Source organism: Brienomyrus brachyistius, unplaced genomic scaffold (genome assembly GCF_023856365.1).
Source record: "Brienomyrus brachyistius isolate T26 unplaced genomic scaffold, BBRACH_0.4 scaffold33, whole genome shotgun sequence".
NCBI classification, from domain to species: domain Eukaryota; kingdom Metazoa; phylum Chordata; class Actinopteri; order Osteoglossiformes; family Mormyridae; genus Brienomyrus; species Brienomyrus brachyistius.
In genome coordinates this window covers 2,539,519-2,554,917 of record NW_026042308.1, presented here as the reverse complement: position 1 = coordinate 2,554,917, position 15,399 = coordinate 2,539,519, and the positions used below count along the sequence as shown (strand labels likewise).

The following is a 15,399-nucleotide window of genomic DNA, read 5'->3' as shown; positions in this document are numbered from 1 at the left end:
AGGATACGTGTGTGTGAGAGTGTCTGTGGCAGGGTTTGTGTGTGAGAGTGTCTGTGACAGGGTACATGTGTATGAGAGTGTCTGCAGCAGGGTACATGTGTATGAGAGTGTCTGCGGCAGGATACGTGTGTGTGAGAGTGTCTGTGGCAGGTTACACGTGTATGAGAGTGTCTGCGGCAGGGTACGTGTGTGTGAGAGTGTCTGCGGCAGGATACGTATGTGTGAGAGTGTCTGAGGCATGGTACGTGTGTGTGAGAGTGTCTGTGACAGGGTACGTATGTGTGAGAGTGTCTGAGGCAGGGTACGTGTGTGTGAGAGTGTCTGAGGCAGGGTACGTGTGTGTGAGAGTGTCTGTGACAGGGTATGTGTGTGTTAGTGTGTCTGTGGAAGGGTACGTGTGTGCGAGAGTGTCTGCGGCAGGATACGTGTGTGCGAGAGTGTCTTTGGCAGGGTACGTATGTGTGAGAGTGTCTGAGGCAGGGTACGTGTGTGCGAGAGTGTCTGCGGCAGGGTACGTGTGTGCGAGAGTGTCTGCGGCAGGGTACGTGTGTGCGAGAGTGTCTGCGGCAGGATACGTGTGTGCGAGAGTGTCTGTGCCAGGGTACGTATGTGTGAGTGTGTCTGAGGCAGGGTACGTGTGTGTGAGAGTGTCTGCGGCAGGATATGTGTGTGTGAGAGTGTCTGTGGCAGGGTTTGTGTGTGAGAGTGTCTGAGGCAGGGTACGTGTGTGTGAGAGTGTCTGCGGCAGGGTACGTGTGTGTGAGAGTGTCTGTGGCAGGGTACGTGTGTGCGAGAGTGTCTGCGGCAGGATACGTGTGTGCGAGAGTGTCTGTGCCAGGGTACGTATGTGTGAGTGTGTCTGAGGCAGGGTACGTGTGTGTGAGAGTGTCTGCGGCAGGATACGTGTGTGTGAGAGTGTCTGTGGCAGGGTTTGTGTGTGAGAGTGTCTGTGACAGGGTACATGTGTATGAGAGTGTCTGCAGCAGGGTACATGTGTATGAGAGTGTCTGCGGCAGGATACGTGTGTGCGAGAGTGTCTGCGGCAGGATGTGCGTGTGAGTGTCTCTGACGGTAAGTGTGTGAGAGTGTCTGTGACAGTGTACGCGTGTGTGAGAGTGTCTGCGGCAGGATACGTGTGTGTGAGAGTGTCTGCGGCAGGATACGTGTGTGTGAGAGTGTCTGTGGCAGGGTACGTGTGTGTGAGAGTGTCTGCGGCAGGGTACATGTGTGTCAGAGTGTCTGCGGCAGAGTACGTGTGTGTGAGAGTGTCTGTGACAGGGTACGTGTGTGTTAGTGTGTCTGTGGCAGGGTACGTGTGTGTGAGAGTGTCTGCGGCAGGGTACGTGTGTGTGAGAGTGTCTGCGGCAGGATACGTGTGTGTGAGAGTGTCTGTGGCAGGGTACACGTGTATGAGAGTGTCTGTGGCAGGGTACACGTGTATGAGAGTGTCTGTGGCAGGGTACATGTGTGTGAGAGTGTCTGTGGCAGGGTACGTGTGTGTGAGAGTGTCTGCGGCACGGTACGTGTGTGTGAGAGTGTCTGTGGCAGGGTACATGTGTGTGAGAGTGTCTGCGGCAGAGTACGTGTGTGTGAGAGTGTCTGTGACAGGGTACGTTTGTGTGAGAGTGTCTGAGGCATGGTACGTGTGTGTGAGAGTGTCTGTGACAGGGTACGTATGTGTGAGAGTGTCTGAGGCAGGGTACGTGTGTGTGAGAGTGTCTGTGACAGGGTATGTGGGTGTTAGTGTGTCTGTGGAAGGGTACGTGTGTGCGAGAGTCTCTGCGGCAGGATACGTGTGTACGAGAGTGTCTTTGGCAGGGTACGTATGTGTGAGTGTGTCTGAGGCAGGGTACGTGTGTGTGAGAGTGTCTGCGGCAGGGTACGTGTGTGTGAGAGTGTCTGTGGCAGGGTACGTGTGTGCGAGAGTGTCTGCGGCAGGATACGTGTGTGCGAGAATGTCTGTGCCAGGGTACGTGTGTGTGAGTGTGTCTGAGGCAGGGTACGTGTGTGTGAGAGTGTCTGCGGCAGGATACGTGTGTGTGAGAGTGTCTGTGGCAGGGTTTGTGTGTGAGAGTGTCTGTGACAGGGTACATGTGTATGAGAGTGTCTGCAGCAGGGTACATGTGTATGAGAGTGTCTGCGGCAGGATACGTGTGTGTGAGAGTGTCTGTGGCAGGTTACACGTGTATGAGAGTGTCTGCAGCAGGGTACGTGTGTGTGAGAGTGTCTGCGGCAGGATATGTGTGTGAGTGTCTGTGACAGGGTATGTGTGTGTTAGTGTGTCTGTGGAAAGGTACGTGTGTGCGAGAGTGTCTGTGGCAGGATACGTGTGTGCGAGAGTGTCTGTGGCAGGGTACGTATGTGTGAGAGTGTCCGAGGCAGGGTACGTGTGTGTGAGAGTGTCTGTGGCAGGGTACGTGTGTGTGAGAGTGTCTGTGGCAGGGTACATGTGTGTGAGAGTGTCTGCGGCAGAGTACGTGTGTGTGAGAGTGTCTGTGACAGGGTATGTGTGTGTTAGTGTGTCTGCGGCAGGGTACGTGTGTGTGAGAGTGTCTGCGGCAGGATACGTGTGTGTGAGAGTGTCTGTGGCAGGGTACACGTGTATGAGAGTGTCTGTGGCAGGGTACACGTGTATGAGAGTGTCTGTGGCAGGGTACATGTGTGTGATAGTGTCTGTGGCAGGGTACGTGTGTGTGAGAGTGTCTGCGGCAGGATACGTGTGTGTGAGAGTGTCTGTGGCAGGGTACATGTGTGTGAGAGTGTCTGCGGCAGAGTACGTGTGTGTGAGAGTGTCTGTGACAGGGTACGTATGTGTGAGAGTGTCTGAGGCATGGTACGTGTGTGTGAGAGTGTCTGTGACAGGGTACGTATGTGTGAGAGTGTCTGAGGCAGGGTACGTGTGTGTGAGAGTGTCTGTGACAGGGTATGTGGGTGTTAGTGTGTCTGTGGAAGGGTACGTGTGTGCGAGAGTGTCTGCGGCAGGATACGTGTGTACGAGAGTGTCTTTGGCAGGGTACGTATGTGTGAGAGTGTCTGAGGCAGGGTACGTGTGTGTGAGAGTGTCTGCGGCAGGGTACGTGTGTGTGAGAGTGTCTGTGGCAGGGTACGTGTGTGCGAGAGTGTCTGCGGCAGGATACGTGTGTGCGAGAGTGTCTGTGCCAGGGTACGTGTGTGTGAGTGTGTCTGAGGCAGGGTACGTGTGTGTGAGAGTGTCTGCGGCAGGATACGTGTGTGTGAGAGTGTCTGTGGCAGGGTTTGTGTGTGAGAGTGTCTGTGACAGGGTACATGTGTATGAGAGTGTCTGCAGCAGGGTACATGTGTATGAGAGTGTCTGCGGCAGGATACGTGTGTGTGAGAGTGTCTGTGGCAGGTTACACGTGTATGAGAGTGTCTGCAGCAGGGTACGTGTGTGTGAGAGTGTCTGCGGCAGGATATGTGTGTGAGTGTCTGTGACAGGGTATGTGTGTGTTAGTGTGTCTGTGGAAAGGTACGTGTGTGCGAGAGTGTCTGTGGCAGGATACGTGTGTGCGAGAGTGTCTGTGGCAGGGTACGTATGTGTGAGAGTGTCCGAGGCAGGGTACGTGTGTGTGAGAGTGTCTGTGGCAGGGTACGTGTGTGTGAGAGTGTCTGTGGCAGGGTACGTGTGTGTGAAAGTGTCTAGCAGGGTATGTGTGTGAGAGTGTCTGTGACAGGGTACATGTGTATGAGAGTGTCTGTGGCAGGGTACGTGTGTGTGAGAGTGTCTGTGACAGGGTACGCGTGTGTGAGAGTGTCTGTGGCAGGGTATGTGTGTGTTAGTGTGTCTGTGGAAGGGTACATGTGTGCGAGAGTGTCTGCGGCAGGATTCCTGTGTACGAGAGTGTCTGTGGCAGGGTACGTATGTGTGAGAGTGTCTGAGGCAGGGTACGTGTGTGTGAGAGTGTCTGCGGCAGGATACGTGTGTGTGAGATTGTCTGTGGCAGGGTACGTGTGTGTGAGAGTGTCTGAGGCAGGGTACGTGTGTGTGAGAGTGTCTGTGACAGGGTACGCGTGTGTGAGAGTGTCTGTGGCAGGGTATGTGTGTGTTAGTGTGTCTGTGGAAGGGTACGTGTGTGCGAGAGTGTCTGCGGCAGGATTCCTGTGTACGAGAGTGTCTGTGGCAGGGTACGTATGTGTGAGAGTGTCTGAGGCAGGGTACGTGTGTGTGAGAGTGTCTGCGGCAGGATACGTGTGTGTGAGATTGTCTGATGTAGACTGGGTAATGTGTTAGGAACGAAAGGATGCCACATCGTTTGATGGAAATGAAATTATCAACCTACAGAGGGCTGAATTCAGAGACACCCCGAAAATCAAAGTGAAAAATTATGTGGCAGACTAGTCCATTTTGTTGAAATTTCATTACAGTAACTCAGAATCATACTCAGTAGTTTGTATGGTCCCCACGTGGTTGTATGCATGCCTGACAATGTCGGGGCATGGTCCTAATGAGACCATGGATGATGTCCTGGGGGATCTCCTCTCACATCTGGACCAGGGTATCACTGAGCTTCTGGACAGTCTGAGGTGCAACCTGGTGGCATCGAATGGACGAAACATAATGTCCGTGGGGGGCAGTCAATGGTATCAATTCCTTCATCCTCCAGGAACTGCCTATATGCTCTTGCCACATTGTCGTGCACCAGGAGGAACCCAGGACCCACCGCACCAGCATAGGGTCTGACAATGGGTTCAAGGACTTCATCCTGATACCTAATGGCAGTCAAGGTGCCGTTGTCTAGCCTGTAGAGGACTGTGCGTCCCTCCATGGATATGCCTCCCCAGACCATCACTGACCCACCACCAAACCGGTCATGCTTAACAATGCTGCAGGCAGCATAACTTTCTCCATGGCTTCTCCAGACCCTTTCACGTCTGTCACATGTGCTGAGGGTGAACCTGCTCTCATCTGTGAAAAGCACAGGGCACCAGTAGCAGACCTGCAAATTCTGGTGATCTATGGCAAATGCCAATCGAGCTCCATGGTGCTGGGCAGTGAGCACAGGGTCCACTAGAGGACGTTGGGCCCTCAAGCCACCCTCATGAAGTCTGTCTCTGACCAAACAATCAGAAACATTCACACCAGTGGCCTGCTGGAGGTCATTTTGTAGGGCTCCAGCAATGTTCATCCTGTTCCTCCTTGCACAAAGGAGCAGATACCGGTCCTGCTGATGGGTTAAGGACCTTCTACGGCCCTGTTCAGCTCTCCTTGAATAACTGCCTGTCTCCTGGAATCTCCTCCATGCCCTTGAGACTGTGCTGGGAGACACAGCAAACCTTCTGGCAATGGCACGTATTGATGCGCCACCCTGGAGGAGTTGGACTACCTGTGCAACCTCTGTAGGGTCCAGGTATCGCCTCATGCTACCAGTAGTGACACTGACCGTCGCCAAATGCAAAACTAGTGAAAAAACCGTCAGAAAAGATGAGGAGGGAAAAATGCCAGTGGCCTCCACCTGTTAAACCATTCCTGTTTTGGGGGTCGTCTCATTGTTGCCCCTCTAGTTCACCTGTTGATAATTTCATTAACACTAAAGCGGCTGAAACTGATTAACAACCCCCTCCGCTACTTAACTGACCTGATCAATATCCCAGAAGTTTAATAGACTTGATGCTATACTCTGATTAAAAAGTGTTCCTTCATTTTTTTTGAGCAGTGTATATTAATACATAGATATGAATGTCCATACATTCACGGACACACTTTCATACATATCTGTAATGACTGAAACATACAATACATGAATCAAACAGTAATAATAATAATTAATAAAAATAACAGCAAAAAAGTAGGGGGGCGGTGGGCATTGAGGTAGCTTTTATTCACAAAATAGTTTGCTGCAAACATACATCCATCCATCCATTTTCCAAACCGCTTATCCTACTGGGTCGCAGGGGGTCCGGAGCCTATCCCAGAAGCAATAGGCAAAAGGTAGGGAACAACCCAGGATGGGGGGCCAACCCATCACAGGGCACATTCACATACCAGTCGGGCAATTTAGCAACTCCAATTAGCCTCAGCATGTTTTTGGACTGTGGGGGAAACCGGAGTACCCCGAGAAAATCCCACGACGACATGGGGAGAACATGCAAACTCCACACACATGTGACCCAGGCGGAGACTTGAACCCGGGTCCAGGAGGTGTTAGGCAATAGTGCTGACCACTGCACCACCATGCCACCTTGAATGAAATAACAAATAAAACACTTTCAAATCACATGAGCCTATATTTTATTCACAACAGAACATAGATGATATTACAAATGTTCAAAGGCCGAAGACCTGTATTGGTTGCCCGTGGTCTTCGGGCCCTCAGACGACTCTGCATCACTCATCGGCATGATTGTGTCAATGACATTACTAAATGGGCCCAGGAATACTTCCAGAAAGCACAGTCGGTAAACACAATCCGCCGTGCCATCTGCAGATGCCAGCTAAAGCTTTATCATGCAAAAAGGAAGCCATATCTGAATATGGTCCAGAAGCGGCGTCGTGTCCTGTGGGCCAAGACTCATTTGAAATGGACTGTTTCAAAGTGGGAAAGTGTTCTGTGGTCAGACGAGTCCAAATGTGACATTCTTGTTGGTAATGAAGGGCGCCGTGTCCTCCGGGCTAAAGAGGAGGGAGACCTTCCAGTGTGTTATCAGCGTTCAGTTCAAAAGCCAGCATCTCTGATGGTATGGGGGTGCATAAGTGCATACGGTATGGGCAGCTTGCATGTTTTGGAAGGAACTATGAATGCTGAAAGGTATATAAAGGTTTTAGAGCAACACATGCTCCCCTCCAGAGGACGTCTGTTTCAGGGAAGGTCTTGTGTATTTCAGCAGGACAATGCAAAACCACATACTGCAGCTATTACAAGCACATGGCTTCGTCGGAGAAGAGTCCGGGTGCTGAATTGGCCTGTCTGCAGTCCAGATCTTTCACCTATAGAGAATATACAGTAATTACCTGTGACACCCATGGTGCACTGTGAGCAGGTATACAGGCCCACAGAGCATGCAGATAATTACCTGTGACACCCATTGTGCACTGTGAGCAGGTATACAGGCCCACAGAGCATGCAGAAAATTATCTGTGACACCCCTTGTACACTGTGAGCAGGTATACAGGCCCACAGAGCATGCAGATAATTATCTGTGACACCCATTGTACACTGTGAGCAGGTATACAGGCCCACAGAGCATGCAGATAATTATCTGTGACACCCACTGTACACTGTGAGCAGGTATACAGGCCCACAGAGCATGCAGATAATTATCTGTGACATCCATGGTGCACTGTGAGCAGGTATACAGGCCCACAGAGCATGCAGATAATTATCTGTGACACCCATTGTACACTGTGAGCAGGTATACAGGCCAACAGAGCATGCAGATAATTATCTGTGACACCCATGGTGCACTGTGAGCAGGTATACAGGCCAACCGAGCATGCAGATAATTATCTGTGACACCCATGGTACACTGTGAGCAGGTATACAGGCCAACAGAGCATGCAGTTAATTATCTGTGACACCCATTGTTCACTGTGAGCAGGTATACAGGCCAACCGAGCATGCAGATAATTATCTGTGACACCCATGGTGCACTGTGAGCAGGTATACAGGCCAACAGAGCATGCAGATAATTATCTGCGACACCCATGGTACACTGTGAGCAGGTATACAGGCCAACCGAGCATGCAGTTAATTATCTGTGACACCCATGGTGCACTGTGAACAGGTATACAGGCCCACAGAGCATGCAGATAATTATCTTTGACACCCATGGTGCACTGTGAGCAGGTATACAGGCCCACAGAGCATGCAGATAATTACCTGTGACACCCATTGTGCACTGTGAGCAGGTATACAGGCCCACAGAGCATGCAGAAAATTATCTGTGACACCCCTTGTACACTGTGAGCAGGTATACAGGCCCACAGAGCATGCAGATAATTATCTGTGACACCCATTGTACATTGTGAGCAGGTATACTGGCCCACAGAGCATGCAGATAATTATCTGTGACACCCACTGTACACTGTGAGCAGGTATACAGGCCCACAGAGCATGCAGATAATTATCTGTGACATCCATGGTGCACTGTGAGCAGGTATACAGGCCCACAGAGCATGCAGATAATTATCTGTGACACCCATTGTACACTGTGAGCAGGTATACAGGCCCACAGAGCATGCAGATAATTATCTGTGACACCCCTTGTACACTGTGAGCAGGTATCAGTACTGACTACTTTTTATATTGAGTCACATGTTTTATGTGAATTACTTTGTACTGAACTGAAGGCCAGTATTTGTCACTGTGAATATGTTGTTGCAGACGTCCATCCAGAAATCAGAGCTGGGGGAAAAGATAAAGGTCCTTATTCCAGTTACTTTTTGGTACAAATATCAATGTGTCTGTCGCAGATGGAGGATTATATATTCTAGAGGTTTCTTTTTATTTTTAAGTTGCAGAATGTTGTCTCATCTGAAGAGGATTCAGTGTATTATGTGTGAGGTCCATTTTGGTTCTGATGCTAGATTCAGTTAGTAAATATTAGAAAAATTGCATATTCTCAACTCGTATTTATGGATTAAGTCTTCGAATGTCATGAAATGACTGTTACTGAGAAGGAGGTGGAGATGAGTAATCCCTTTCTGTCCCCGTGAGTGATAGTGAATAGTGATATTGTGAAGTAGGAAGTCCAGATTATTCCAGATTGGCGTGTATTTACAGGGTCTGAGAGCACAGTTAGTGATTTTAATGGCTTTCCACTGGGCTGTCAGTGCTGTGGAAATGGCAGCACTGTGTTGTTAAAGCAGTTTTGTTTCTTTAATGACATTTTGTGTAAGTCTGCATGTCTGAGATTTTTACAGTACAGCTGCTCCTGCTGTAACCATGAGCTGCTGTTACTGCTGTAGTGTGACCATTTAGTTAAGTCTTGCAGTTGATTTGATAAGAAATAATTAAGAAAAATGAGCTTGTAATCCACCTTGAGACTTACTTTTCTGTAATGTGGAATGTTTGATTTTGTGTTTTTGTTTTTCCAGCAAAAATGTGACATTAATGAGTTTGAAAGAATTTTTCTGAAATTATTCTGGACGAGTAATTTTATTTTTATTGATTCAAGTGGGAGACTCATCTATTGTTTTGAATAAGGGGGTGTAGTTGAGGGTAACCAAGTCAGATATCCTGTGGGAGATGTAGATACCCAAGTACCGGATATTTCCAGTGTGAAATGGACCATCCTGATCAGCTAAATCCCAGGCATCGTCAGACAGTGAGAATATTATGTGTTTTTTTCCAGTTTATTTTGTAGTTTGATATGTTTTGAAAAGGTAATAATAAAATTAAAATTTCATATATTGAGGGTTTCATAAAAACAGCAAGATATCATCTGCATAGAGACTAATTTTGTGTTGACTTATTAGTATGAATTCTATTTATTTCACTGTTCTGTCGTATTGCTGCCACAATTGTTTCTATGAAGATGGCAAACAGTGAAGGAGAGAGTGGGCATGCAGGCCGTCTTCCCCGTCGGAGTGTGAATGCAGGTGATGTCATCCCATCTGTGACACTGTAGCTTTGGCTGAGATGTACAGTATTTTAACCCAGTGGGTGAACAACTCTCCGAAGCCAAATCTATGCAATGTATTAAAGAGGAATGTACTACTGACTGTCAGATGCCGTTTCTGCATCTAATGATGTAATCATGATTTTAGTGTGGGTATGCTGAGCAGTACTGACTAAATTAAATAATCTATGGAATGTTGTCCGAGGCATGTCTTGTCTTGATGAAATCTGTCTGATCAGGATGGATTATAGTAGGAATGAGTGTCTGTAACTGAGTGTCTAGAGCTTTTGTAATGATTTTCAAGTCTGTATTCATTAGTGAGAGTGGCGGGTAACTGGAGGGTTGTGTTGGGTCTGTAGGGAGCCGCCCACTGGCCCAATGGCGGAATCCAATGGCGCAGCCAAAGGCTGTGAATGCGTGTCGGTCCTTCCAAGCGCTCCTGGGAATTACTTACCCTTTTTAATATACGAAATATTCTTTTAGACACATATCTGACTCCATTTTATTAATGACCTTATTTCAGTATATTGTAGTCATGACGTCTATGTTGTTCGGATTACTTCGAGACTCTCCTTTAGATTACCAACTCTAGTTTACCCCTGACGAAGGAGTCCGCCAGATTCGCCTCGGCTGACAGGGCGATCCGTGGGCTTGTTCCACAGGGTTTGTCCTAAAGGTACAGAAATCGCCACCATTTAAGACAATGTCAGCCTCTGATTATTCGGGTCCCTCGACCTATATAATTCCCCAAAGGCTCAGTATCTGCCAATTACTGAGCATGTCGGTGCCTTGGAGATTAAGCCGATATTTACCCGAACCACACGTACATCCACCTCAGAGGCTCAGCCGGGGGCAGCCCATATCATAACATGTGTCAACCTCAGCGGCTGTGAAGGTGCACCTTTTGTTGCGGTAGTTTGTACGAGGTTTACTTTTGGCTTGTCTCAGGGACTCCACCGATGCCGCCCATTGTCTTACCATGTGAATGTCTCAGAGACTATGCCCGGTGCCTAGGAACATAGTGTGTACGCCGGCCCGTAACTGAGCGTGTGTGAACTCCAGAGGTGTGGTTCTGGTATCCACCTAACTTAACTTGGGCAGTCGAGTTTGGGACCTGGATAAAGGGGATTTAACCCAGAGGCTGCAAGATAGTATTTACCACTTTTGTCCTAATAAGGATAGAAGTCCAATCTGGAAAGTTCATAAAGAAGTTAGCAAATCAGACAGTCATGAAGTAATCAAGACAACATTTATTAAACATATTACAATATACAATTATTGACATGTGGCCACATACTTGTAAATACAATTTGACAAATACAATATTAAACCATCACATACCTCAGCTGAGAGTGCACAAAGTTCTGCGGAAAGCATCTGACTACAGATGGACTTTCGCTCAGTTCTCTGTGGGAGCTCTGATTACAGAGTGACTCCCCGAATTCTTCTGAGGCCCTTCCTTAAGTATCCAACCCAGGTGATGGCATGTCTCTCAAGACTGACCAATTTCGGTCAATAGTTAATTTTAGGGCCATTGCTGGCCTTGGTTCTCAAGTCCCCAGCCAATCAGATCACTTTAGGGGGCGGTTATAATTCCCTTGTTCTACCATATGGGAGGCTCTCTCATTTTTGTAGATTTAGCCAAATTATCTATATTTCCCTTGGGGAAAGTTATACTGCCTTAAATCTGAGAGTATAGTATTTGCCATCTCATGCCCATTCAAACGAGACCAAACATGCGTGTATTTGTCCCTAACATCTATGTGTGGTGAGGTATCCTGTTTATAGTGAAAAAGGTGTCTGTGTCTGGAGTCTGACAGCTGTTGTTCTGTGGATTGACTGTGGAACTCCGTCCACTCCAGGGGGTGAAAGGTCTTGCTTTTTCTGTGTTGCTCCAGTTATTCCTATCCAGTCTCTCAGGAGCCGGCAGGCCTTTGCCTTCCTTAAAAGGGGTGGTTTGAAGAGTTGAGTCCAGTCTTGCCTGGGTCAGTGGAGCTCTGAAATAGACTGATGCAGGCTGATCAGAGTTGGGGCTTGCAGGACCTATAAGTTTTATGTCCTTACAGGTCTTTATCAGGTCTCAATAACACTGTAATGGTCACTGCACTCATGTTTGATGGGATTTGTGATGCATGTTTAATTTCTCTTACCAGTCTATTGAAGAGTGGAGAAAATATGTCCCAAAAATGTGTATAGATTTCTGCAGGGTAACCATCCGGTCTGGCGATTGGTTGTTAGGCATTTGGTTGAGGACCTTATGGAGTTCTTCTGATGTTAATGGTGCATCAAGCAGAGGTGGAGATTTCAGGTGTAGGGAGTACAAATCCAGACCAAGATTTTGTTTCAACAAACCAGTTGAGTCTCTGTGACTGTGACTCTTTATATTCATCTGGTTGGTTGAAACTGGATTTGTACTCTCTGGACCTGAAATCTCCACCTCTGGAATCAAGGGCATCTGCTGTTTCATTGGTTAATATGGGTAAGTCTAGATTATTTAAAAATGATTCTATATCAACTGGGTCTGGTTCTTGTTCTGAGAAGTATAGGTTCTTATAAAATGTTCAAAAGATGTTAATTTTGCGTGATTATTGAAATATTTATTAGAGGAGTCACTTTTGCTTAAAAGTAATGCTTGTAATGGTGAGGTGATCTTATTTACTGGGGAGTTTTTCTCTGTCTCTTTGCAGGCTGTCAGGCTGTAGAGTCACAAAAGAAGGCTGTTCTTCCTTGGCTTCAGCTCTGAGGTCAAACCCCTCACACCTGAGAGAGCTGGATCTGAGCTACAATCACCCAGGAGACTCAGGAGTGAAGCTGCTCTCTGCTGTACTGGAGGATCCCAGCTGTAAACTGGAGAAGCTGAAGTGAGTACAGAGTGTGTGTCTGACACGCTACAGATACTTATGCATGTATGTAAAGAAGAGGCACCAATAAATAAATGGATACAGCAGTACTATGTCATTCTGCTTCTCCTGTAGTGTGGATTACGGTGGAGAGTGCAGGACCAGACCAGGCTTACAGAAATGTAAGTGTGTTTGCATGTTTTTATTAATTATACTATGAATACTATGTTATGGTTGTATTCACACAATTGTTGTGATGAATGTGGCTTTTTGCACTTTGTGTAGATGGATTTCCATGTTTGAGTTTAAGTGAGTTTCATGTCATTTTAGACAAACATCGAAACGAGAAACAAAATATCAGAATCATCACCAAAAACACTATCAATTCATTTAATCGTTTTTAAAAATATTTTTTACAAATGCTTTATAGCTGCTTGTATTATCTTTGTGTTTGTGTGGGAGCGTAGGATGGTTAAAATATATTCTGAATTAGTTATACATGTTTAATTTCACAAAAAAATAATCCTTTGCATTTGTTCTTTTTGCGGATGCCGTGAGTGTATGTGTTTTCTGTGTGAGATTCGTTAGTATTGTCCTAAGACGGCACCTGTAGGCAGTGAGTGAATTTGCATTTTTACAGGGTGGTTCTGTAACATTCATTAATATTCATGAGAAAATATTACTGATTGGTCACTGAATCCCTTAAACCAGAGGAGCCCAAATCCTGTCCTGCACATTATTGGGTTTCCTCTCATTTAACAAACCTAATTCATCTCCTTGTGCTAATAACCACACAGCTCTTGAGCTGAATTATTTCATAAATAATAATCAGCCAGGCAATCATGTAGGGCTTCGCTCATGAATATTAAAAAGTTCTCCTGATCCACGGCGCTAAAAGAATTTTGCACCCGGGACGTATTGGATGTGCGGCGGAAAATATCAAATTTCATTTTCCGCCCATGTTAACAGATTAGAGCGGCCGCGTGCGTGCGCGAGATGCGGGGCTCACGCCTCGCGGTTACGGCGCCGCATCTACAGTCACGCGCGCGGTAAGCGGTTCTCTATGGAAGCGTATTGCATTCATCTGGGAAATTAATTCTGTTTTTCCGAATTAATGTGATAATAATCCCGTTTTTTCAGAGCAATATTTTTCTTAATTAATGAGAACCTTCCTGTTTTTTATGATGCACGATCTGTGCCGGAATCATCGTTTATATCAGAATCCAGGTCCAAATGTTTATTAAATATCACTTTAAACATGTAATAATATTACTTAAATATTCTGTTATTTATGGCCATTTTCAAGCCGCACGCGCCGGAATTAGCGGTTAGAAGAAAAGACACTGACTTTAGTATTGATCTCTGGTGCCGTTTTGTGGTAAATATGCTTGTGATGAATATGTCTGATGAATGTCGCTGCTTTGTCATTTTTTAATTAAATTAATTAAGCTGTTAGTTTAGCTCGCGCCCCATTTTGGCGGCTCTTCCCGCCGCCGTCGCGCGCCCACTTTATGTTTCATAAACTTCAGTTCCCGCTTCGTTAGGGGAAGCTGTGCTGTTTTTATATCGTACAGAAACATAAAGTACAGGCTGCCTGATGGGATTAATAATTCTTCCTCCTGCCTACAGACTCCTGCCAGCTGACGCTGGACCCCAACACAGCAAACAGACGCCTGTCTCTGTCAGGGGGGAACAGGAAGGTGACAGGGGGGGCAGAGCAGCCATATCCTGATCATCCAGAGAGATTTGACAGCTGGGAACAAGTTCTGTGCAGAGAGAGTCTGACTGGCCGCTGTTACTGGGAGGCTGAGTGGAGTGGAGATGGAGCCTGGATAGCAGTGACTTATAAAGGGATCGGGAGGAAAGGAGAGAGTGACTGTGTGTTTGGATTCAATGACAAGTCATGGTGTCTGTACTGTTACACTGACAGATACTCTGTCCGGCACAATAATAAAGAGACTCTCATACCCATAGAGCCCTCAGGCCCCCGCAGAGTAGGAGTGTATCTGGACTGGGGGGCTGGTGCTCTGTCCTTCTACAGAGTCTCCTCTGATGGACTGACCCCCCTGCACAGACTCACCTCCTCATTCCCTGAGTCCCTCTATCCAGGGTTTTGGGTTTATAGAAACTCCTCAGTGTCACTGTGACGTGTTGCTGGTTCTCCTGCAAAAAGGTAAAATCTCTGCTTTTTAAACTTTATAATCCTTTTTACTCTGAAATGTACAGAACTGTGCAAAAGTCTGAGGCAGGCAAAGAAAATGATGTTTAGATTATCCTCCTGTTGGTGTAAAACTATGATATGATGCCTGTCAAAGTGTGTCAGCTTCGCCATTTCAGAACCTCTGCTAAAATCATCCTAGTATTTGCAGCGACCGTCCAGTGCAGCCATGTATTTTTTGACTTGGCCACTAGCAGACCTCATACAGCTAGTCAATCTCTCACTGACTTTTTAAACCAATATATCTAATTATTTAATTGAGCTGTTGGTGAAATTTAACAAAATCATGGAGCGGCTGAGGTGCCCCTGAGGAGAAGTTTGGGAACTGAAGCGGTGTTCATCTAGCCATCCAACTAGATATCAGTAAGTTTTTAGGAAACAGAAGAAATTATTACTAGTTTTTATTGTGTTACTTTTAATTTGCACACATTCTAATATTAAATTGTGTTTTTTGTTCTAAGCCAAAGTACACTTGCTACCCAGATAAACAGCTTTAAACATTTCTTTGGACTGCCTAAGACTTTTACACAGGACTGTGTGTTTGACAGAAAATAAATGACTTTTTAGTGAGCTGAATAACATCAAAAATATAGTTTAATACGTTTTTTTCTCTGACTAAAATGTAATTAAATGTAAATGTAATCCTGATGGGGGGGGGGCTATCCCCTTCTCCTGTATATGTACATTTTATATATTATATATTTATGTCCATTTACTGTATTCCCTCCCTGTACAATGACAATAAAGGCTTTCTGTTCTGTCCTA

At 46.5% G+C, this 15,399-nt stretch overlaps 1 protein-coding gene across 1 annotated transcript in view; it reads left to right on the top strand.

The window, feature by feature from the left end:
* The window catches only part of LOC125721408 (uncharacterized), a 21,660-nt gene extending 6,261 nt beyond the window's left edge, over positions 1-15,399 (top strand). Inside the window, exons 2-5 of the mRNA XM_048997283.1 lie at positions 865-1,049; positions 12,264-12,437; positions 12,552-12,598; positions 14,046-15,399. Of these exons, the coding sequence (XP_048853240.1) occupies positions 865-1,049; positions 12,264-12,437; positions 12,552-12,598; positions 14,046-14,563 (924 nt within the window). The 3' untranslated portion in view covers positions 14,564-15,399. The remainder of the gene's footprint in view (positions 1-864; positions 1,050-12,263; positions 12,438-12,551; positions 12,599-14,045) is intronic.